At 47.3% G+C, this 22,194-nt stretch overlaps 1 protein-coding gene across 3 annotated transcripts in view; it reads right to left on the bottom strand.

Moving 5' to 3' along the window:
- Positions 1-22,194, bottom strand: part of dock11 (dedicator of cytokinesis 11) — a 328,275-nt gene that overhangs the window by 55,333 nt on the left and 250,748 nt on the right. For all 3 annotated transcript variants that reach the window (XM_084319393.1, XM_084319394.1, XM_084319395.1), the window contains 3 exons: positions 20,348-20,461; positions 11,546-11,761; positions 10,902-10,959 (listed from right to left, as the gene is read on the bottom strand). In XM_084319393.1, coding sequence (XP_084175519.1) covers positions 10,902-10,959; positions 11,546-11,761; positions 20,348-20,461 — 388 coding nt within the window. The remainder of the gene's footprint in view (positions 1-10,901; positions 10,960-11,545; positions 11,762-20,347; positions 20,462-22,194) is intronic.

The raw sequence follows: 22,194 nt of genomic DNA, 5'->3' as shown, positions 1-22,194 counted from the left end.
GGCGCATATGGGATTACGTGATCCAGGAGATCCGACACATCGACCGCTTACCCCCAGCAATAGACAATCGAGCACTGGACGACCTGTCCATCAGAGTGCAGTCCCTGGTAGGGATGTTGGGAGCGCAGAGAGAGAAGGGGAGGCATGAACTTTACGCCAACTCAAATGTGGAAAGGATCTTGGAGAAGCTGCCGCCCGCTCGACAGGAGCGTTTTAGGCGGCAGAGAGACCACCGAGACTCGAATGGCCCCGAACCGAACCTCCTCGATCTAGCAGACTTCCTGGCGAGAGAAGTCAGCAGCCTACGGCTAGATACATTCGGACGGAGCACCCCTGGCTCCAGAGAAGGAACCAGACGACTAAATGATGGAAGAAGATCGGTGACTGTGATGCACCAATCGGAGTCAGTACCGAGCAGCAGGAGCCACAGTACCCCCTCCAGAACGGAGAAGTGGAAGATAGTGTGCCCCTACTGTGAGAAAGAACACTGGCTAGCGCAATGTGACTCCTTCCCCAAGCTGAACGCGGAGGAAGCAAGTCAATGGATAAAGTCCAACAAGCGCTGTTTTCGCTGTGCGCGCTCACACATGGCAGCCGAATGCCGCTTAAAGAAAAGGTGCACCAAGTGCGATGGAGCCCATCTGGACATACTTCACGACAGTAACAGACGGCGCCCTTCACCCGCACCATCCAGCAGCAAAGCGAGCGTCATGTACATCGATCCCGCCAGCAGCAGTGGAGCCCGAGTACTCCTAAAAGTAGTGCGTGTGACACTAAGCTACCAGAATAAAGTCCTGGACACTTACGCCGTCCTCGATGACGGGTCAGAGAAGACCCTTCTGCTCGCCTCCGCTGCGGCCCAGCTAGGGCTGCGGGGAAGCGAAACCCAAATGACAATTCGGACAATAAGACGAGATTTGAAGACGATAAAGGGCGAGAATGTCTCATTCTCTATCGCAGCAAGCGGCCAGCCTGAGCGACGGTACCAGATTACAGACGCTTTCACCAGCCAAGAAATAGGACTGTCGCGGTACACATACCCCGTTGCCAAGCTGATGGAGAAATATGCACATCTGCGCAAGTTACCGATCCCGCTCATAGACAATGCTATGCCGACCCTGTTGATAGGCTCCGACCATGCAGACCTCATTGTCCCGATAGACCGGGTTCATACCGGACCCCGAGGCTGTCCTGCAGCAGTCGAGACCCGTTTGGGATGGACTCTCCAAGGCCCGCTCGCCAAATCTCTCCACCGAAGTACAGCCACTAGATGTCTCCACTCCCGAGTCACAGAGGGAGAAACCGCACTCCTGCAACACGTAGAGCGGTTATGGACCTTGGAACAAATGCCCTTTAAGAACGGAAAGAAAGACATTCGCTCTAAAGATGACATTTACGCCATTCACCTCCTCGAGACAGGGACCAAGAGAGTCCCGGTCAACGGCGTGTTGAGATACGCCACGCCACTCCTGCGGCGAGAAGGAATGCCTACTTTCCACGCCAAGACAGACGCCACAGAACGGTACCTGCTAAACACGGAGCGGCGCTTAGCCAAGAACCCCGCCCAAGAGAGTGTATACCGCGCTGAGATTGAGAAGCTCATCACAGCGGGACACGTCACAAAGATGGACATTAAAGAGGCTGACCAGACCACTGAATCGTGGTACGTGCCTCACCACAAGGTCCATCACAACGGTAAAGACCGCATAGTATTTAACTGCAGCTACCAGATCGGATCCCAAAATCTGAATAAAGAGTTACTGCCCGGTCCCACACTCGGCCCCTCCCTACTCGGCGTTCTACTCCGCTTCCGCCAGGAAAAGGTGGCCATCAGCGGGGACATTAAAGGAATGTTCCTGCAGGTGAGATTAGTAGAGGAGGACAAGCCCCTGTTGCGGTTCCTATGGAGAGAGAAGCCAGGCGATGAGCACCCAGCCATCTACCAATGGGAAGTCCTCCCCTTCGGAACGACGTGCAGCCCCTGCTGTGCTACATTTGCACTACAGAAACATGTAGCAGAGGACCCAGCAGCGGACGAAGAGGTCCGACACAGCGTAAAGAACAGCTTCTACGTAGACAACTGTCTACAAAGCCTTTCAACCCAGGAAGAAGCCGAGGCTCTCCTGATTAAACTCCGCGCCTCATTGATCAAAGGCGGCTTTGATCTCAGGCAGTGGGCCAGCAGCGATCCGCAAGTACTGCGCAGCCTCTCCTCCGAGGACAAGGCAGCCAGCAGCGAGACCTGGATGGCTACAATCCCGGGAGAAGCCCAGGAGATGACCCTGGGATTGGTGTGGCGATTCAAAACAGATTCGCTTCACTACAGACACAAGCCCCTGACTACGGAGCAGGGAAGGCCGGCGGCGGCGCCGACCACCAGACGGAGTGTGTACACAACACTCGCCCGACAATATGACCCGCTAGGATGTATTCTACCGTACACCACCAGGGCAAAAATGATTGTACGAGCATTGTGGGACAAGGACCAGGGCTGGGACGACCCCATTCCCGCACATCTTGCATCCACCTGGAGAGAGTGGGAGATGGAGCTCCACTCACTCCCAGGCGTTAATATGCGCCGAAGCTACTTCCCACCCACGGTGAGGCCAGAGACATGTAAAATGGACTTACACGTCTTCAGTGACGCCTCAGAGGTCGCATACGGATCAGTAGCCTACTTGCGGGCCCAAGAAAAGGGGGGAGAGATCTACACAGCATTTGTCCTCGCCCGCTCGAGAATAGCCCCACGCAAGCAACAATCTATCCCACGTCTAGAGCTCTGCGCAGCCCTAGCCGGAGCGCACCTAGCCACGCTCATCCAACGTGAGCTCACCATACCGGTGTCTAGAACAATCCTGTGGTCAGATTCCACGACAGTACTCGCCTGGATCAAATCGGACTCATGCAAGTACAAAGTCTTCGTGGGAGTCAGAGTCACCGAGATTCAAGACTTAACCGAAGAGTTAACCGGAGAAACAGAGTGGCGCTACGTTGATACAAAACAGAACCCAGCTGACGTCATCACCCGGGGGATGCCCCTGGATGACCTCATCCGTCGCAATGTCTACAGTGACGGCCCAGCATTCCTAAAGCTCCCGGAAGGAGAGTGGCCCACGCCTATCCCGAGGGAAGCCAGTCAGGAGGAGGCTGAGAATAAGAAGCCTGTGTTCTGTGGATTGAGCACTGTTATCTCCGCAGACCCCAACACACTCCTGATGGTGCGGCTAGATCCTGCATTACCCCAGACAATGTACCGGCCTGAAGAAGCGAACGGCCGACGAATGTGGAGGTACAGCCAAGTATTAGCCGACAAGTTTTGGAGCAGTTTCCTACTGCACTACCTACCGTCTCTACAGACCCGCCAGAAGTGGGTAAAGGAGAGAGACAATTTGACAGAAGGAACAGTCGTCATGATTATTGATCAATCACTGCCCAGAGCTATGTGGCCGGCCGGCCGCGTAAGCAAAGTGATCACCGGTGCCGACGGCAAGGTCCGAGCAGCTGAAGTGCTTGTCCAGGGTCGCACTTACACCCGTCCCGTGGCGAGGCTCATAGAACTGCCCCGACTCCCAGACACAATCGATGATGACCATGACCCTATAACCCTATGACTTTGTGAAGTTGACTGACCCTACAGCAAACCCTTATGTGTAAATAGACAACGCGATTAATCTGTCTCTGCTTAACTGATTAGGTCTGGGACCAATCAGGGGGTGGCTGTTGTGAAGGGCCAGATTAAACCGAATATATATATTTATTTATATATATATATTTAATTGTATTTGTATATTCTCTAATATTCCCTGATATCCCTTGTATATTCCTTGTACAATATGCATTGAATATCCATTCTAGCCTACTGAACATCCCATAATAGTCTCCATTCTACTATTGGTCGAGACCTTGGTGCCAGGCTGCCATACCCCCCAGACCCAGTTCAAACGTACCGCTCAACATGTACGAACAAGTCCTAGTTCCGCGTAGGAATCTGGCTACCGCACCACTAATGGGACTATTTGTTCATAGTGCGTATATATACTGCGCTACTAAAGTAGGACTTCCTTTTTTCAGTCCAGTTTCTTACCCTCCAATAGAGTGACAGACGTAAAGCCTCCCCGCGACGCCACGTGTGGGAGTAAGGCCAAGTTCGGCCTACCATCGGTATTGAGACATCGTGTATATTAATATTTGAATAGTCATATTTGGCACTATATCGTCGAGTTGGACGTAGTCTATTAAGCTAATAATAGTCTGTTAATATATAGTGCTTCGTGCGGTGAGAATACTACCGTAGTCAGCACCCCATCGTTTCGGGCAGAAAACTGGCTGTTTATCCAGGATGATCGACCCCGTGTGAGATTGCACCCGAGGAGCCCCAGAGCCGACGAGCGAGTGGACCTGTATACCGGATTATTCTACCGACGACAGCCCGCCTTCCCAGGCACGGATTATGCTTTGTATACGTTGATTATTCCATGGATAAAGACCCCCAACACTGCCGTGTGTTGGAACCCCCCCCCCTGGAGAGGACGCAAGGTGAGGAGACGCTCTGCAAGACGAGGTCGCTTCACGTCTCTCCTCCGTGGACCGGAGGACGCCGGCCCACAAAGAGTCCACCTGCTTTCATCTGTGGTCCAAGGATCGCCGGCGCATTGAACGGCACTACAGTGGGTTCACCTGGGATACCCTTGGCCGGATGAGGCAGCCGGACTCTACCCCCCCCCCCTTCCTACTCCTGTCGGCTTACAAGCGACCGGATTAACCCCCCCTAGTGTATCCAGTCTATAATCATTAAAGTATCATTGCTGTTATTCCTTAACTATTCCAGGTCGTATATGTACCACCTGCGCCTTCAGAGATTGGACATTCTCTATTGATATACCGACGAATACTCTTGCCATAAAAGTGCATACTAATTCCCATTCATAAATGTGATTGATTTGATTAAGTGCTTGCTCTACACACCATCGCTGTGTAGAAATAAAGACCTATTTCTAATTCGTACATTTGTGTTGGATCCGTTTCATCTACGTGACAGTGTTCATCATAATATATTTATGCCGAGTACTGGGTGGCCGAATATTAAGTACAAAGGTAGTGGTAGTAAGTATCATATCTAGTAATACAGTCAGGGAATTGTACCCCTCAGTTACAGTTAGTATTATTATTATTATTCTTTTTTTTATCCACTTTTTCTCCCATTTTCTATATTTTCTCCTATCCCAATTTCATATCATCCAATTCAACCCTCCCCTGTCACAAACGCTGTTTCTTGCCTCCCACAAGCCGGCTGCAATGTGGACTAAGTCATACATAGCACAAGTCCCCTCCGGTACTCGAGGTAACAGCAGTCGCATCTTTTCACCTGCGCAGCTCGATCTCTCAGTGGCGAGGAGTAACGCGTGGAAGGCTCACGCTGCCCCCGACACTTCCTGATTCTACTGCGCAGGCGCACCAACCGACCTGTAGGAGTCGCTGTCCACAACGCCCGATCCCCACCCATCAGTTTCCCACCCCCTAATACGGCCAATGTGTATTAGTATGAACGACCAGCTAAACTGAAAGCAATGTGGAGCGCTGGGCTCGAACAGGCGAGCCCAGCGTCTCCGCATTCGTGGCGAGCGCCTTGCCCACTACGCCACGTAGCCGCCCTGAGTAGTATTATTATTATTATTATTATTATTATTGATCTTTGGAGTTGTATCCAGTTATATACAGTTCACTTGTTAATACATTTGATGGCTTTGTCATTATAAATGATTTCCCATATATTTTTTATCTTTGCAATTTTGTAATACAATACCAATGGGTTAAAATGGTAAAATCAGCCATTTTGAAATCCAAAATTATGCAGGTTATATTTATCCTATCCCAAAAATGAACTCATATTTGAATTCCCCATTAAGAAACACATCATTTAGACACCTTGCATGTTAGGATTTCCTTCAGATTCATGTTGGCATCCATGTATGGCCAAGGGGTGAAAAATTGTCAAATCGGCCATTTTGAAATCCAAAACAATGTAGGTAGGCGTTATCCGATTAGAAAAATAATCCCATATTTGAATTCCCCACAAAAAAACACATATTTTAGACACCCCACTCGATTGATTTTCCAAAAAAAAAAAATATGGCCCGCCCCCGTCGTGATAGCCTCCACTCTCCCAGACCGACTGTGGGGGGTAAGTGCGCAGCGACCAGGAAGGGGATTGGGAATTGGCATAACGACTAACATTGGGATGGGAGAAAATCGGAGGAAAATGGAGGGGGAAAAAGATCAATAAAATAAAAAGAAAAAAAGAAATAACACCAATATCGTGACCTTTCAAATTGGCCCTATATTTTGTTTTCAGAGCTGTCATGGATGAAAAGCCAGCTTCACACAGATACTGTATGTGGTGCTGAATGGTATCAACACCTTAACTGCTGCATCATGAGATACTTGGTGGGCCATGAGATGAGATACTTGGTACTCAGCACCACACTCTGAAACTAGCTCTCTAGGTGGTATCAGATGAGATTTCAAAGAGTTCTTCCAAGAGTTTGGATGGAGATGTGTCAGGAAGCTTTGTCTCAATGTTGTCTGTAAAGGTTTTTTTATCCAGAGTAACTTGGTGATCCTTTTCTGTGTTTTATTAAATAATGATTTTCAGATTTTGAGAAATGGTATTTTCATGGAGAACAGTGCAGCTGCAACAGATAGCACTTTAGTGATAATTTTCTATAATCCAAAAAAAAAAAAAAAAAATTAAAAAAAAATTATAAATCTCAAGGCCCCCCCTGTCATGCCTCTGCGCCCCCCCTGGGGGGCGCGCCCCCCACTTTGAGAAACACTGCGTTAGCCGAAGCTAATGATGATGTGTCATCTCCCCTCCCCCACCGGCGAGGGTGAGAGAGAGATGAACGTCTCTGATCCACGTCCGCTCGCGTCAGCTTCGTGTCTAGATCTAACTCACATGCGGAAGAACACTCGCATTATAATAATCATCATCATCATTATCATCAATCACAGGCCCCGCCCCTCTCCTGGTTGTCATGTGACGTGCTGTCATGGTAACTGCTGTTCACCCCTTCACACACATTAAAAAAAGTCTGTTTCATTGATGTCAAACTCTCTCTCTGACCATTCTGCCTGCTGCTGTTCTTATCAGTTGTTATGTGCTGATGACGACCTTGGCATGCTCTGGGCTCTATCTTAGTCTGCTGCTAAATACATTGCCTCTCTCTCTCTCCGACCGCCTCCACCACCATGCACATCTACCTTTCTGACCTAGCACCGTTAGATGCTGTCATCTCCCCCAATATATATACATTACATACATTGAAAAACCTTGACATCCTTCACTCCTCTATGTATTATCTTATTGCATAGAGGTCTTGAACTATACTTCATAGTGTTTAGTCTATACTTTAGACCCTCATCTCACTAAGTGACACAGAACTCCCTCTATTTCCACTTTTTAATTTATCTATTTATTTTCTAGTCTTATTTTTATAATAATATTTTTTTTCATTATGATTATAATTTGTCCCCCCCCTTTCCTTAATTTTGTATAGGTATCTGTTGTTATAGATGTAAGATATATCTTCTCATTTCCCCCTTTTTTCTTTAGTTGGAAAAACTATATAATAAAAGTAAGTTCTCAGACGACTCCTCCATCGTAAGCTACATCACCGACGATGATGAGGAGGAGTACAGAGCCCTGGTGGAGAGCTTCGTGGGGTGGAGCGACAGCAACCACCTCCAACTCAACACCAGTAAGACCAAGGAGCTGGTGGTGGACTTCCGGAGGGGCAAGAAGAGGCCCCCCCCGATTCCCATCTCCATCCGAGGGGTGGATGTGGAGATGGTGGACTCATACAAGTTCCTTGGGGTACACCTGAACAATAAACTGGACTGGTCGGACAACACAGAGGCCCTCTACAGGAAGGGACAGAGCAGGCTGTTCTTCCTGAGGAGACTCAGGTCCTTCAATGTGTGCAACAAACTGCTGCAGTCTTTTTACCAGTCTGTTGTGGCCAGCATCCTCTTCTATGCTGTGGCATGCTGGGGAGGCTACATCAACTCAAGGGACACCAACAAGCTCAACAAGCTGGTGAGGAAGGTTAGCTCTGTGGTGGGAGTCGAGCTACCTAGACTTGAGGTGATGGCAGAGAGGGGGATGATAAGGAAGCTGGCTGTCATCATGGAGAACCCCTACCACCCCCTCTACGACGAGCTAGTCAAGATGAGAAGCTCGTTCATCCACAGACTCATTCCCCCCCGACACTCAACTAACCGCCTCGGACAGTCCTTCATACCAGCGGCCATCAGGCTCCACAACAGTGGGCAGCGACTAGCAGCCTCCAGGCTCCACAACAGGGGGCAGCGACAGCGACTGCTACCAGACATTGACCTGGGACTTATAGGAACCCAAGGAGGACAACCTACACTACCTTAGGCTTACTGCACCCTATGTGGATACTGTGATACTGTGAATAATGTATATTTCAGTGGATACCGTGATACTGTGAATAATGTATACTCAGTAGATAGTAAATTATAACACTACCTCATGCATACTGCACCTTATGTGACACTGTGAATAATGTGAATATTCCTCAGCTAGTCAGATAGTAAACTATATTGACCATATTGATCAAATTGTTTACACTGCCTGTGTTGTTTTTTACTACCCGTATACTGTGTTGTTTTACTACCTGTACCCCCCCCCCCCCTCCCCCCCATGCTGCTATGATGCCTGAATTTCCCCAAGGGGATCAATAAAGGAATATCTTATCTTATCTTAAAAAAAATAAAAAAGTTGAATAATTAAAAAGAAAGATTAAAAAGAATTCGGCACTGTGAACCAAACCTAAAAGACACATATTACTTATACATTATGTACCTTTTTTCCCTGTGGTCAATTAATACTTTATTTACGTTTTACTGCTTTTTATTTGTGCTAAGCTAGGCTAGCTTGCAGCCGGATAGCTTTCTACTGAACATACAAGTCAGGAAATAAGCCTGGAGGAGCAGACCTCGTCTGAACTGAATCCTGAAACTATCATAATAATTTCTAAACCGAAAGAAGCTGGATCCAGACTGTATCAGACTATATTTCCGGAGGTTGGATCCAGACCATATCGACACTGGTACTCATGTTATAACTGTTGAGCACTCACGGAAATCTGGATCTGGGCCTTGGCTCGTCTCTCAAGGCCCAATATCTGCTTTTGCATAATATCAAGTATTGTATCACAAAGGACTAGTTATTAACGGTGCTTGTGGAAACATGTTTTAGAAGGCAAGACGTCATCTATCACTCCTTCACTATGAGCACGGTGATTATATATAAACGCTGCGGTTCTCTATGACCATGTTAACTCAAAGAGTCTCAGAGCGGGTTCCCTCAACAAGCATGTAATCCATCACAATATGAAAAGCAGGGATACTGTATACTCCAACCCCTGCATGACTCGACTACTGTTGTTTTTCCTCTTACAGTGGTGATATCAGATGACCTTTCCTGCATTTCTGTGTGAAAGAACATCAGCCACACTGTCTTAGAGGATTAATGAACAAGGGATTTTCCATTGGACAGTCATGAAGGAAACCATGAGAACAAAAGAATGGAGAGCACTGTCGCAGTTTTTTATTTATTTTTGATGACGCAGTGCAGCGGTCGGCAGTGATGCAGTGGTAAAATAAAAGGTTGGTTGGTAACGGCAATACAATCGTCACCAACGGCATACGTTGTGGAGTAATGTTACAGGACACAAGGAAGGCATGCTCGGATCAACGCAAGATTGATAACATATAGCACTTACCTTGACTGGGATGTACTGCAAAAAGAATATTCCAATTATCTGATTGCCATTCCAAATACTGATCGCGATCGTGTTTCCATCATAATCCAGCATTGAACATGAACGGGGGGGGGGGGGGGGGGGGGGTGACCCTCGTCGAAGCATCCATTATAACCGTTTGCCCTGCCCGAGTGTTTAGACCCCTCATAGTCTCGAAGATTGCTGAGATGTTTATAGCTGAACAACAGTCCCTATCCACTTCACCCCATGCAGTTTGGGTTCAGAGCCAATAATTCCATCAAAACAGGTAGTTCAATGGCTCACTGACCGCTGCCTCCACCTGAATGCAGAGAAGACCATCTGTATGTTTTTCAAAAAAATATCATCTAATACACCTGATCCAGATGTTTCTGCTGCTGGAGAGAAGCTGAACATTGGTCTGCAGCAACCCTTACGTATTGTATTACTAGCTGGACCCAGGCCTGCAAAACAACTCTAGCGGCCATTCAATCTGTGTACAAACAGGCTCTGAAAGTTCTGGACCAGAAGCCTATCCGTCACCACCACTGCAATATCCTTGACAAGCATGCCCTCTTAAGCTGGGACAACATCATAAAGTTAACTGATGCCAATCTGGTCTTTAAAATCCTCCATGGTCTAGCCCCACCTCCACTTTGGGATTTTTTTCAAACATTTGTGCTTATGTTTGTACATGTCTGCTAACATAATTGTCATTAATGTGCTCTTTATCAAAATTTTACTCATATTTTGCATGATGTGTTTTTAACCTGTTCTTAATTAACTGTTTGCATGCTATATATATTATGCTTTATTTTTTAGCTGCCTTTTAACACCAGGCCCAGGGACAACAGTTGAAAATTTGCTTTGGCTAACATTTACAGTAATGTTCATTAATGTGTGTTGTCCCTGTTCAAATAAAGTCTAAAAAATTTATATGAGAGGATGGTGGAGGGTCTTACTCTTCCTGGCGAGGTATGGGGCAGATGTACGTGGTGTGTGTGTGTGTGTGTGTGTGTGTGTGTGTGTGTGTGTGTGTGTGTGTGTGTGTGTGTGTGTGTGTGTGTGTGTGTGTGTGTGGAGGGAGGGTCTTACTCTTCCTGTGGAGGTACTCCGCCACCAGCGCAGCCTCATGAACGTGACACATGGCCGCCTGTGGACACAGGCACAAATACAGGATGCAAATAAAGGCCCAAACTCTGTAAATATATCGAAGTAAATAAGATGCAAGTAGCTATACAGAGACATGGAGATATGTAAGGGATAATGTATAGCTACGAGGTCATTGTCGCAAAATAATTGACCGGCACGGAGTTTAGAACACAGAGGCGCCTCGCCGAGGTGTTCTTTAAACGTAGTGAAGGTCAATTATTTTGCGACAATGACAGAGTATAGCTATACATTATCCCGCTTATTACATGGCTAACTTACTAACAATATACCCAATTCATTTTACACCATCGACAAGACGAGATCAAATGCAGACGCAGTTCTGTTCTGTCGCTCCGCCCGGTCATCGCCGGCAGCTTCCCCGGCAGCCGGCAGGTGTGTCTGATTGCACTGATGTCAGTGGGCTTGATTGCGCACAGCGGTCATTATTGCTCGGCAGAGGTCCGTTATCGAGTAATAACGGACCTCTGACGAGCGCTATTGACCAATCACAATCAAGCATTTCGGCGAATGTTAAAACGCCATGTAATAATGTATATATATTATATTGGAGGTCTAGTTCTGTTTACCTCTGAGAGGTCTCCGTTCTTCAGGTGTGCTCGGGCCATGCTGTCTAGCCAGGTGCGTCTCAGCTCGGGGGTGCTGGCGTAGGACTTGGCGAGGCTGTACTGGAGGTCGAGCAGCATCTCCGGGTCCTTCTTGTGCTCCCTCATCTGGGCGGTGGCCATCAGCACCGTACGGATCCGCTTCGTCAGGCCCTTCACTTCCGACGGGAACGTCGTTGACTATTCGCACAGGAACAGGCGAGCACACAAACCAGAGAGACTGCTTGACTCAACGTGTAGGTAATGAGAGATCTATCATCATGTGTCGTTACTGTATAGACCATTTGACCGGGGGTCAGAGTTGATAAGTTCCTGCCTCCACCTGTGTGTTGTTGGGGGAGTTGCCAAAATAAACGTATTCTTGGATTGCACAATGTTTGGGCTGTTCATAGACCATGACATGCAAGGCTCGGGTTCTCCTGCTAACACGGTTGAAAGACAGCTGCAAGGTAAGGCCCGTCTGCCGACTGTTAATGGCCTGTTCGCAAATGTAAAGGAACATGCCAACATTATGGGAAATGCGCTTACAGGGTCAGACAAAAAGATAGATACCAATTTCCTCTCTGTGCATTCAGTAGAAGGCTATCCAGCTGCAAACTAGCCTAGCTTAGCACAAATGAATGGAAGCAGATATGGATCAGCTAGCCTACAGTAGCTTAAAACTCTGGCAGAGGTGCTTTTGGCCAACAGCTACGCTAGCTGATCCGTGTCCACTTCCATTAATTTGTGCTAAACTAGGCTAGCTTGCAGCCGGATAGCTTTCTACTGAACACACAGAGAGGAAATGTATATCTATCTTCATGTCTGACTATGGAGAAGACGGTAAGCGCATATCCGATAATGTTGCTGTGTTCCTTAAACAGAAGATGATTCTTAACTTTTCTCCATTAACGGTGATCAATTGCGAGCAGCCTGCTCAGGTCTCCTCTAGTCTCCTCTAGTCTCATCTAGTCTCCTCTAGTCTGCTCAGGTCTCCTCTAGTCTCATCTAGTCTGCTCAGGTCTCCTCTAGTCTCCTCTAGTCTCATCTAGTCTCCTCTAGTCTGCTCAGGTCTCCTCTAGTCTCATCTAGTCTCATCTAGTCTGCTCAGGTCTCTAGTCTCATCTAGTCTGCTCAGGTCTCCTCTAGTCTGCTCAGGTCTCCTCTAGTCTCATCTAGTCTGCTCAGGTCTCCTCTAGTCTCATCTAGTCTGCTCAAGTCTCCTCTAGTCTGCTCAGGTCTCCTCTAGTATCCTCTAGTCTGCTCAGGTCACCTCTAGTCTCCTCTAGTCTCCTCAGGTCTCCTCTAGTCTGCTCAGGTCTCCTCTAGTCTGCTCAGGTCTCCTCTAGTCTCCTCTAGTCTCCTCTAGTCTCCTCAGGTCTCCTCAGGTCTCCTCAGGTCTCCTCAGGTCTCCTCAGGTCTCCTCAGGTCTCCTCAGGTCTCCTCAGGTCTCCTCAGGTCTCCTCAGGTCTCCTCAGGTCTCCTCAGGTCTCCTCAGGTCTCCTCAGGTCTCCTCTAGTCTCCTCTAGTCTGCTCTAGTCTGCTCTAGTCTGCTCTAGTCTGCTCTAGTCTGCTCTAGTCTCCTCTAGTCTCCTCTAGTCTCCTCTAGTCTCCTCTAGTCTCCTCAGGTCTCCTCAGGTCTCCTCAGGTCTCCTCAGGTCTCCTCAGGTCTCCTCTAGTCTCCTCTAGTCTGCTCTAGTCTCCTCTAGTCTCCTCTAGTCTCCTCTAGTCTCCTCTAGTCTCCTCTAGTCTCCTCAGGTCTCCTCAGGTCTCCTCTAGTCTTCTCAGGTCTCCTCTAGTCTCCTCAGGTCTCCTCTAGTCTCCTCTAGTCTCCTCTAGTCTGCTCAGGTCTCCTCTAGTCTCCTCTAGTCTGCTCAGGTCTCCTCTAGTCTCATCTAGTCTGCTCAGGTCTCCTCTAGTCTCATCTAGTCTGCTCAGGTCTCCTCTAGTCTCATCTAGTCTGCTCAGGTCTCCTCTAGTCTCCTCTAGTCTCCTCAGGTCTCCTCTAGTCTCCTCAGGTCTCCTCTAGTCTCCTCAGGTCTCCTCTAGTCTCCTCAGGTCTCCTCTAGTCTGCTCAGGTCTCCTCTAGTCTCCTCAGGTCTCCTCTAGTCTGCTCAGGTCTCCTCTAGTCTCCTCTAGTCTCCTCTGGTCTGCTCAGGTCTCCTCTAGTCTGCTCAGGTCTCCTCTAGTCTCCTCTAGTCTGCTCAGGTCTCCTCTAGTCTCCTCTAGTCTCCTCAGGTCTCCTCTAGTCTCCTCAGGTCTCCTCTAGTCTCCTCAGGTCTCCTCTAGTCTCCTCAGGTCTCCTCTAGTCTCCTCAGGTCTCCTCTAGTCTGCTCAGGTCTCCTCTAGTCTCCTCTAGTCTCCTCTGGTCTGCTCAGGTCTCCTCTAGTCTGCTCAGGTCTCCTCTAGTCTCCTCTAGTCTGCTCAGGTCTCCTCTAGTCTCCTCTAGTCTCCTCTAGTCTCCTCTAGTCTGCTCAGGTCTCCTCTAGTCTCCTCAGGTCTCCTCAGGTCTCCTCTAGTCTGCTCAGGTCTCCTCTAGTCTCCTCTAGTCTGCTCAGGTCTCCTCTAGTCTCCTCTAGTCTGCTCAGGTCTCCTCTAGTCTCATCTAGTCTGCTCAGGTCTCCTCTAGTCTCATCTAGTCTGCTCAGGTCTCCTCTAGTCTCATCTAGTCTGCTCAGGTCTCCTCTAGTCTCCTCTAGTCTCCTCAGGTCTCCTCTAGTCTCCTCAGGTCTCCTCTAGTCTCCTCAGGTCTCCTCTAGTCTCCTCAGGTCTCCTCTAGTCTGCTCAGGTCTCCTCTAGTCTCCTCTAGTCTCCTCTGGTCTGCTCAGGTCTCCTCTAGTCTGCTCAGGTCTCCTCAGGTCTCCTCTAGTCTCCTCTAGTCTGCTCAGGTCTCCTCTAGTCTGCTCAGGTCTCCTCTAGTCTCCTCTAGTCTGCTCAGGTCTCCTCTAGTCTCCTCTAGTCTCCTCTAGTCTCCTCTAGTCTGCTCAGGTCTCCTCTAGTCTCCTCTAGTCTCCTCAGGTCTCCTCAGGTCTCCTCAGGTCTCCTCAGGTCTCCTCAGGTCTCCTCAGGTCTCCTCAGGTCTCCTCAGGTCTCCTCAGGTCTCCTCTAGTCTGCTCTAGTCTCCTCTAGTCTCCTCTAGTCTCCTCTAGTCTCCTCTAGTCTCCTCAGGTCTCCTCTAGTCTCCTCAGGTCTCCTCAGGTCTCCTCTAGTCTCCTCTAGTCTGCTCAGGTCTCCTCTAGTCTGCTCAGGTCTCCTCTAGTCTCATCTAGTCTGCTCAGGTCTCCTCTAGTCTCCTCTAGTCTCCTCAGGTCTCCTCTAGTCTCCTCAGGTCTCCTCTAGTCTCCTCAGGTCTCCTCTAGTCTCCTCAGGTCTCCTCTAGTCTCCTCAGGTCTCCTCTAGTCTGCTCAGGTCTCCTCTAGTCTCCTCTAGTCTCCTCTGGTCTGCTCAGGTCTCCTCTAGTCTGCTCAGGTCTCCTCTAGTCTCCTCTAGTCTCCTCTAGTCTCCTCTAGTCTGCTCAGGTCTCCTCTGGTCTGCTCAGGTCTCCTCAGGTCTGCTCAGGTCTCCTCTAGTCTGCTCAGGTCTCCTCTAGTCTGCTCAGGTCTCCTCTAGTCTGCTCAGGTCTCCTCTAGTCTGCTCAGGTCTCCTCTAGTCTGCTCAGGTCTCCTCTAGTCTCCTCTAGTCTCCTCTAGTCTGCTCAGTTCTCCTCTAGTCTCCTCTAGTCTGCTCAGGTCTCCTCTAGTCTGCTCAGGTCTCCTCTAGTCTGCTCAGGTCTCCTCTAGTCTCCTCTAGTCTCCTCAGGTCTCCTCTAGTCTGCTCAGGTCTCCTCAGGTCTCCTCTAGTCTCCTCAGGTCTCCTCTAGTCTCCTCAGGTCTCCTCTAGTCTCCTCTAGTCTGCTCAGGTCTCCTCTAGTCTCCTCTAGTCTCCTCAGGTCTCCTCTAGTCTCCTCAGGTCTCCTCTAGTCTGCTCAGGTCTCCTCTAGTCTCTAGTCTCCTCTAGTCTCCTCAGGTCTCCTCTAGTCTCCTCAGGTCTCCTCTAGTCTGCTCAGGTCTCCTCTAGTCTCCTCTAGTCTCCTCTAGTCTGCTCAGGTTTCCTCTAGTCTCCTCAGGTCTCCTCTAGTCTGCTCAGGTCTCCTCTAGTCTCCTCATGTCTCCTCTAGTCTGCTCTAGTCTCCTCTAGTCTGCTCAGGTCTCCTCTAGTCTGCTCAGGTCTCCTCTAGTCTGCTCAGGTCTCCTCTAGTCTGCTCAGGTCTCCTCTAGTCTGCTCTAGTCTCCTCTAGTCTGCTCAGGTCTCCTCTAGTCTGCTCAGGTCTCCTCTAGTCTGCTCAGGTCTTCTCAGGTCTCCTCTAGTCTGCTCAGGTCTCCTCTAGTCTGCTCAGGTCTCCTCTAGTCTGCTCTAGTCTCCTCTAGTCTGCTCAGGTCTCCTCTAGTCTGCTAGTCTGCTCAGGTCTCCTCTAGTCTGCTCAGGTCTCCTCTAGTCTGCTCTAGTCTCCTCTAGTCTGCTCAGGTCTCCTCTAGTCTGCTAGTCTGCTCAGGTCTCCTCTAGTCTGCTCAGGTCTCCTCTAGTCTGCTCAGGTCTCCTCTGGTCTGCTCAGGTCTCCTCTAGTCTGCTCAGGTCTCCTCTAGTCTGCTCAGGTCTCCTCTAGTCTGCTCAGGTCTCCTCTAGTCTCCTCAGGTCTCCTCTAGTCTGCTCAGGTCTCCTCTGGGACTTCCCCCTGTCTTGACTGGAGGGGATGAGAGCACCTCCCACCTGAGAACATTGCGATGATGTAGCTGTGTCAGTAAGTCATGGGGGAGACCGTCCTTGTTATCGACTATCTTTGGCTAAAGCTCACTGTGTCGTGTCCAGAGACAGCAGCAGCACTGATGTCTAGTCCAGGACGGAGCAGAGGAGATGAATGACCTGCATGATAGTAAGAGATAGAAAAACACGTACACTGCCGCTACTTATTTCTGGACCTCAGCCTCTCCCTGTTCCCATAACATACAGAGCTATATACACAGCTGGCCTTTAAACTACATCAACATTCACAGGGTTCCCACTCAGTTTGAGAAATAATTTTCCAGGACATTTCCAGGATTTTTTCTTGACAATCCAGGACAGCACTTGCTCACAAACGGCCATAATATTCACTGGTAGGCCTAGTATCCACACATAACCACAATGCCTTTTATTCCTCCTTTTTTAACGATGCAGGGTTCGTGATGAAGTGTCTCACGGTGACTGCTACACCCATCACTAATAACTGTACAATACGATCCTATTGTGAATGAATGAATGAGTTTATTTTGAACATAAATTAAAAACAAATGAAATACAATTAAAAAATATATATTATTAAACAATAAAGTAATACACAGATTAAAAAACAAACAAGCAAAACAGTAATGTTCGAAAAGGAGTAGGATGAAGTGTAAACGTATGTATTCCTACCCCTTTCACACTCTATTCAATTGCATTATCTTATGCAACTAATATTAACACATTTTCATACAACCCAAATTTCCATACTATGAAAATAAAATATTACGAAAATAAAATACCAGTAATAATACTAATGATAATCCCGCTGAGCACTAGCCCCTGGACAGGGACACCAGGGATCAAGCGATCAACACAACGCCTCCTCATCCATATACCTTTGAGATATAATCCTTTTATATGTTTTTTTTTAAAGTAATTTATATTTGTACTTTGTTTTAATTCCACACTCAAACCATTCCACAGATTCACTCCACAAACTGAAATACACATACTCTTCATTGTTGAATGAACAGCCTGTTTCTTGAAGTTAGACTCTCCTCTTAAATTGTAACCCCACTCTCTATCACAGAAAATGTTTTGGATGTTACTCGGGAGTGAATTGTTTCGTGCTCTAAACATGATTTGTGCAGTCTTAAATTCAGCCAGGTCCCTGAGTTTCATGGCATGTGATTTTAAAAACTGTGTGTTCCAGATATCCTACCTTATTGATAATCCTAATTGCTCTTTTTTTGTAGTGTGCATAATGGTTTTAAGTTACTTTTATAAGTGTTACCCCAAATCTCCACACAGTAGTTCAGATACGGTAGTACTAGTGAGCGATATAGAACGTACAGTGATTTATGATCCAAGATGGGTTTGGTTTTCCCTAGTACTGCAGTATTGTTGTTAGCAACAACTCCTGTGTCCCAACAATTCCACCTAAATGACATGCAGAATGTTATAGGGAAGTAGCACTATGCTGTACATTACCGTACAACTCAAGACTACCGGTATGTACTTTTTAGCTGCATAACATTATGTTTTGTAGTCATTATGGTTAGGATTTTACAGCACTATAAAAATAAGAGGAGAATAACGATGAGCTTGTCTCCATGGCGGCCAAAACAAAGGGAGCGTGGGCCACAAATTTGGCAGCGCTGCTATAATCCTATCAACAGTCAAGGTTCAAACTCAGGCCCTGTCCACACGAACGCGGGTGTTATATAACCGAGCCTTGATGTGCGCGGTTGCACTGCTCGGCCACACGCAACAGGGGTTTTGGAACACTGCAACCGCGGTCTTTGAAAACCGGAGTCCAGGGTGAAGTTTTGCGCGCATCCCGGTTACATTGGTTGCGTGTGGGCATAGTAACCGAGGCTATTTCCAGTGTTTACAGCAGAGCTGTCCCAAGTAGCGTTATATGGAAATGATTGTAACAAACTTTTGTTCGAAACGTATCGTCTGTGTTGAAGAGTGTTGTGATCGACTGATGATGTCTGTTGTCGAATTCCTGACCTGACCAGAGTACACCTGTAGCTGCGGCTAAACTAAGCTCACGTGTTGTCAAGTTATTGTTATAAGGAACCCAGTCCAAACTATAACAGTCTGCATCCCCTTAACAATTGTTTGTATTGAGCTGTATTGTATTGTACCCATTCTGCAATCTGTTAAATAGCGTTTTCATCCATTCATTCTACTAGTGTTAACGTTACTACTTTATTATTACGTTAGCACGTAAGCTAACACAATTGGCGATCTTTTTGTGAGACAAACTCCGCTCTTGGTGGTAAATTGTGTTGATGGTGGTTTTGTTTCATCAACAAATGAGGCAGAACACACAGTGAATGTATAATTTTTTGTTTATTGCACTTAAATTATTCGTTGCTAGCTGTAGCTAATTCGGCTGTGAGCAAGGAGGGATGTTATTTTTCCAGGCTTCAGTTCAGTTTCCGGTATTAACTCTAAACCCTTCTGATTGGTTGAAATTGTTTGAACTACATCGCCACCTACTGCTTTGGCATTGTACTACATGTATATGACGTCACTCGGTGCGGGGTTTAAACCAGTCGTGTGGACAGTTTTTTTTTGTTGAATAATTTATTTTAAAAAATGGTGTCAAAAATACCTGTGATCGTGTGGACCATACCTGTCAACAGGCCCGTTTTTCCCAGGATTGTACTGTATTTCAACCTTCTTCACACCCTGTTCACGGAATTGGCACGTTTTTTTAACTTATACATTTTTACAAAATGGCTGCAATTCCCCTTTGTGACGACAGGTGGCAGCAGTGTAGATTAGAACGTTATCACAGGAAGTCAGACCGGAAGACGGTTGCGACCCGAAGAAGAAAAAGAACAGCGACCGGATAAAGGAGGGGTTTAGCGCAAATTTATTACATTCTACGATAGACTTGAGAGAGGATTGTGCGGCTCCACCAGCTAAGAAAGCCAAGAGGAGCGGCTGCAAATATCTCGCCAGGTGGGAGGAGACTTTCCCGTACCTCACGAAGAGCAACATTTCAACAATCTATGCTTTTTGTAAAGTATGCCGAGCTGATTTCAATGTCTCACACGGAGGAAAACACGACGTCAGTCAGCATGACAAATCAGCGAAACACAAGCGAGGCATAGAAGGTATGACAAATGCCCGTGTTATGACTGCGTTCGTGACGAGAAATACATCAGAGGCTGATTTGGTCACCAAAGCTGAAGTTATAATGGCCATGATCTGTGCAAAAATGAACGTGCCCTTCAGTTTCTGCGACGTGTACAACCGGAGCCAAGCAGTTATGTACCCCGACTCTGCCATTGCTCAGAAGTTCGCGGCTGGGAAAACGAAAATGACCCAACTCATCAAAGGTAAGATGATGAATGAAAAACGTTATTTAACAGATAATTGTATTAACAGATTGCAGAATGGGTACAATACAGTACGGCTCAATACACACAATTGTTAAGGGGATGCAGACCAGAGAGACTTTCGTCTTGTTCCCCTCCCCCATTTTGTGGCTAACGTTACTAATGAATAGACAATATACTAGCCTAGGTTTACCCTGCGTTCTGTTAAATGGCTGCTTGTGGGTACATACAGGTTTTGACCAGCAGATGGCAGCGACGAGGCAGCTCCATTGGGAGGGGGCCGGGTGGGAGGGGGCGGGGCCGGGGGAAGGGGCGGGGCTAAAGTGTACACATTTTTTCTCCTGCCAATGTTGACAGCTATGGTGTGGACTGGGGTTCAATACAGACCTAGGTTTACAATACATAGGCGATCTGAGTGAGGGACTAAAATACTATTAAAACTTTCCAGGACAACATTGATTTTTCCATGACTGGAAATCTAGTCTCCTTTTTAAATAGTTTTTATTATTATTATTATTATTATTATTATTATTATTATTATTATTATTATTATTATTATTATTATTATTATTATTATTATTGGGCTGCTTCATCCCCACAACATTTTCAATGTAAAAATTGGTCCTTGAAGTAATATTTGATAATAATTAGACTGGAAAGCTTGCTGGAAAGCTCATCTCTACTGTACCTTCATGGCCTTGTCGCTGTTGGCAAAGTTGTTGATGATGGATAGAGATTCTTGGAAACGGGAGCTGCCGGTCAGGGCCACGTCAGAGATCAGCTGGCTGACTGCGATGATGATCTGGAGGGACAGGAGGCAGAGGAGGAAAAGGATGTAAGTGTGCAGGGTTGAAATTAATATTAAATCCTACATTTATAGACCATAGTAAAGAAGGAACACGCCGACAGAATGTCTTCTCCAGAGTCAGACACCTCTCTGGGTGTTCAGTAGAAAGCAATCCTTCTGCCAGCTAGCCTAGCTTAGCACAAATGAATGGAAGTGGATACGGATCAGCTAGCCTAGCTGTTGGCTTAAATATCAAAGTATCCCTTTGCAGTGGTGTTGATAAGTCTAGAGTGGAAAGAGAAGAGTCCAGAGTGGAAAGAGAAGAGTCCAGAGTGGAAAGAGAAGTGTCCAGAGTGGAAAGAGAAGAGTCTAGAGTGGAAAGAGAAGAGTCCAGAGTGGAAAGAGAAGAGTCCAGAGTGGAAAGAGAAGTGTCCAGAGTGGAAAGAGAAGTGTCCAGAGTGGAAAGAGAAGTGTCCAGAGTGGAAAGAGAAGAGTCTAGAGTGGAAAGAGAAGAGTCCAGAGTGGAAAGAGTGGAAAGAGAAGAGTCCAGAGTGGAAAGAGAAGAAAGAGAAGAGTCCAGAGTGGAAAGAGAAGTGTCCAGAGTGGAAAGAGAAGAGTCTAGAGTGGAAAGAGAAGAGTCCAGAGTGGAAAGAGAAGAGTCCAGAGTGGAAAGAGAAGTGTCCAGAGTGGAAAGAGAAGTGTCCAGAGTGGAAAGAGAAGTGTCCAGAGTGGAAAGAGAAGAGTCTAGAGTGGAAAGAGAAGAGTCCAGAGTGGAAAGAGTGGAAAGAGAAGAGTCCAGAGTGGAAAGAGAAGAAAGAGAAGAGTCCAGAGTGGAAAGAGAAGTGTCCAGAGTGGAAAGAGAAGAGTCTAGAGTGGAAAGAGAAGAGTCCAGAGTGGAAAGAGAAGAGTCCAGAGTGGAAAGAGAAGTGTCCAGAGTGGAAAGAGAAGTGTCCAGAGTGGAAAGAGAAGTGTCCAGAGTGGAAAGAGAAGAGTCTAGAGTGGAAAGAGAAGAGTCCAGAGTGGAAAGAGTGGAAAGAGAAGAGTCCAGAGTGGAAAGAGAAGAAAGAGAAGAGTCCAGAGTGGAAAGAGAAGTGTCCAGAGTGGAAAGAGAAGAGTCTAGAGTGGAAAGAGAAGAGTCCAGAGTGGAAAGAGAAGAGTCCAGAGTGGAAAGAGAAGTGTCCAGAGTGGAAAGAGAAGTGTCCAGAGTGGAAAGAGAAGTGTCCAGAGTGGAAAGAGAAGAGTCTAGAGTGGAAAGAGAAGAGTCCAGAGTGGAAAGAGTGGAAAGAGAAGAGTCCAGAGTGGAAAGAGAAGAAAGAGAAGAGTCCAGAGTGGAAAGAGAAGTGTCCAGAGTGGAAAGAGAAGAAAGAGAAGAGTCCAGAGTGGAAAGAGAAGAGTCCAGAGTGGAAAGAGAAGAGTCCAGAGTGGAAAGAGAAGAGTCTAGAGTGGAAAGAGAAGGGTCCAGAGTGGAAAGAGAAGAGTCCAGAGTGGAAAGAGAAGTGTCCAGAGTGGAAAGAGAAGAGTCCAGAGTGGAAAGAGAAGTGTCCAGAGTGGAAAGAGAAGAGTCTAAAGTGGAAAGAGAAGAGTCCAGAGTGGAAAGAGAAGAGTCCAGAGTGGAAAGAGAAGTGTCCAGAGTGGAAAGAGAAGAGTCCAGAGTGGAAAGAGAAGAGTCTAGAGTGGAAAGAGAAGAGTCCAGAGTGGAAAGAGAAGAGTCCAGAGTGGAAAGAGAAGAGTCCAGAGTGGAAAGAGAA

Source organism: Notolepis coatsorum, assembly GCF_963971535.1.
Source record: "Notolepis coatsorum genome assembly, chromosome: 1".
NCBI lineage: Eukaryota > Metazoa > Chordata > Actinopteri > Aulopiformes > Paralepididae > Notolepis > Notolepis coatsorum.
Note: the sequence above shows the minus strand (reverse complement) of the source record. Positions and strands in the feature narration are given on the sequence as shown.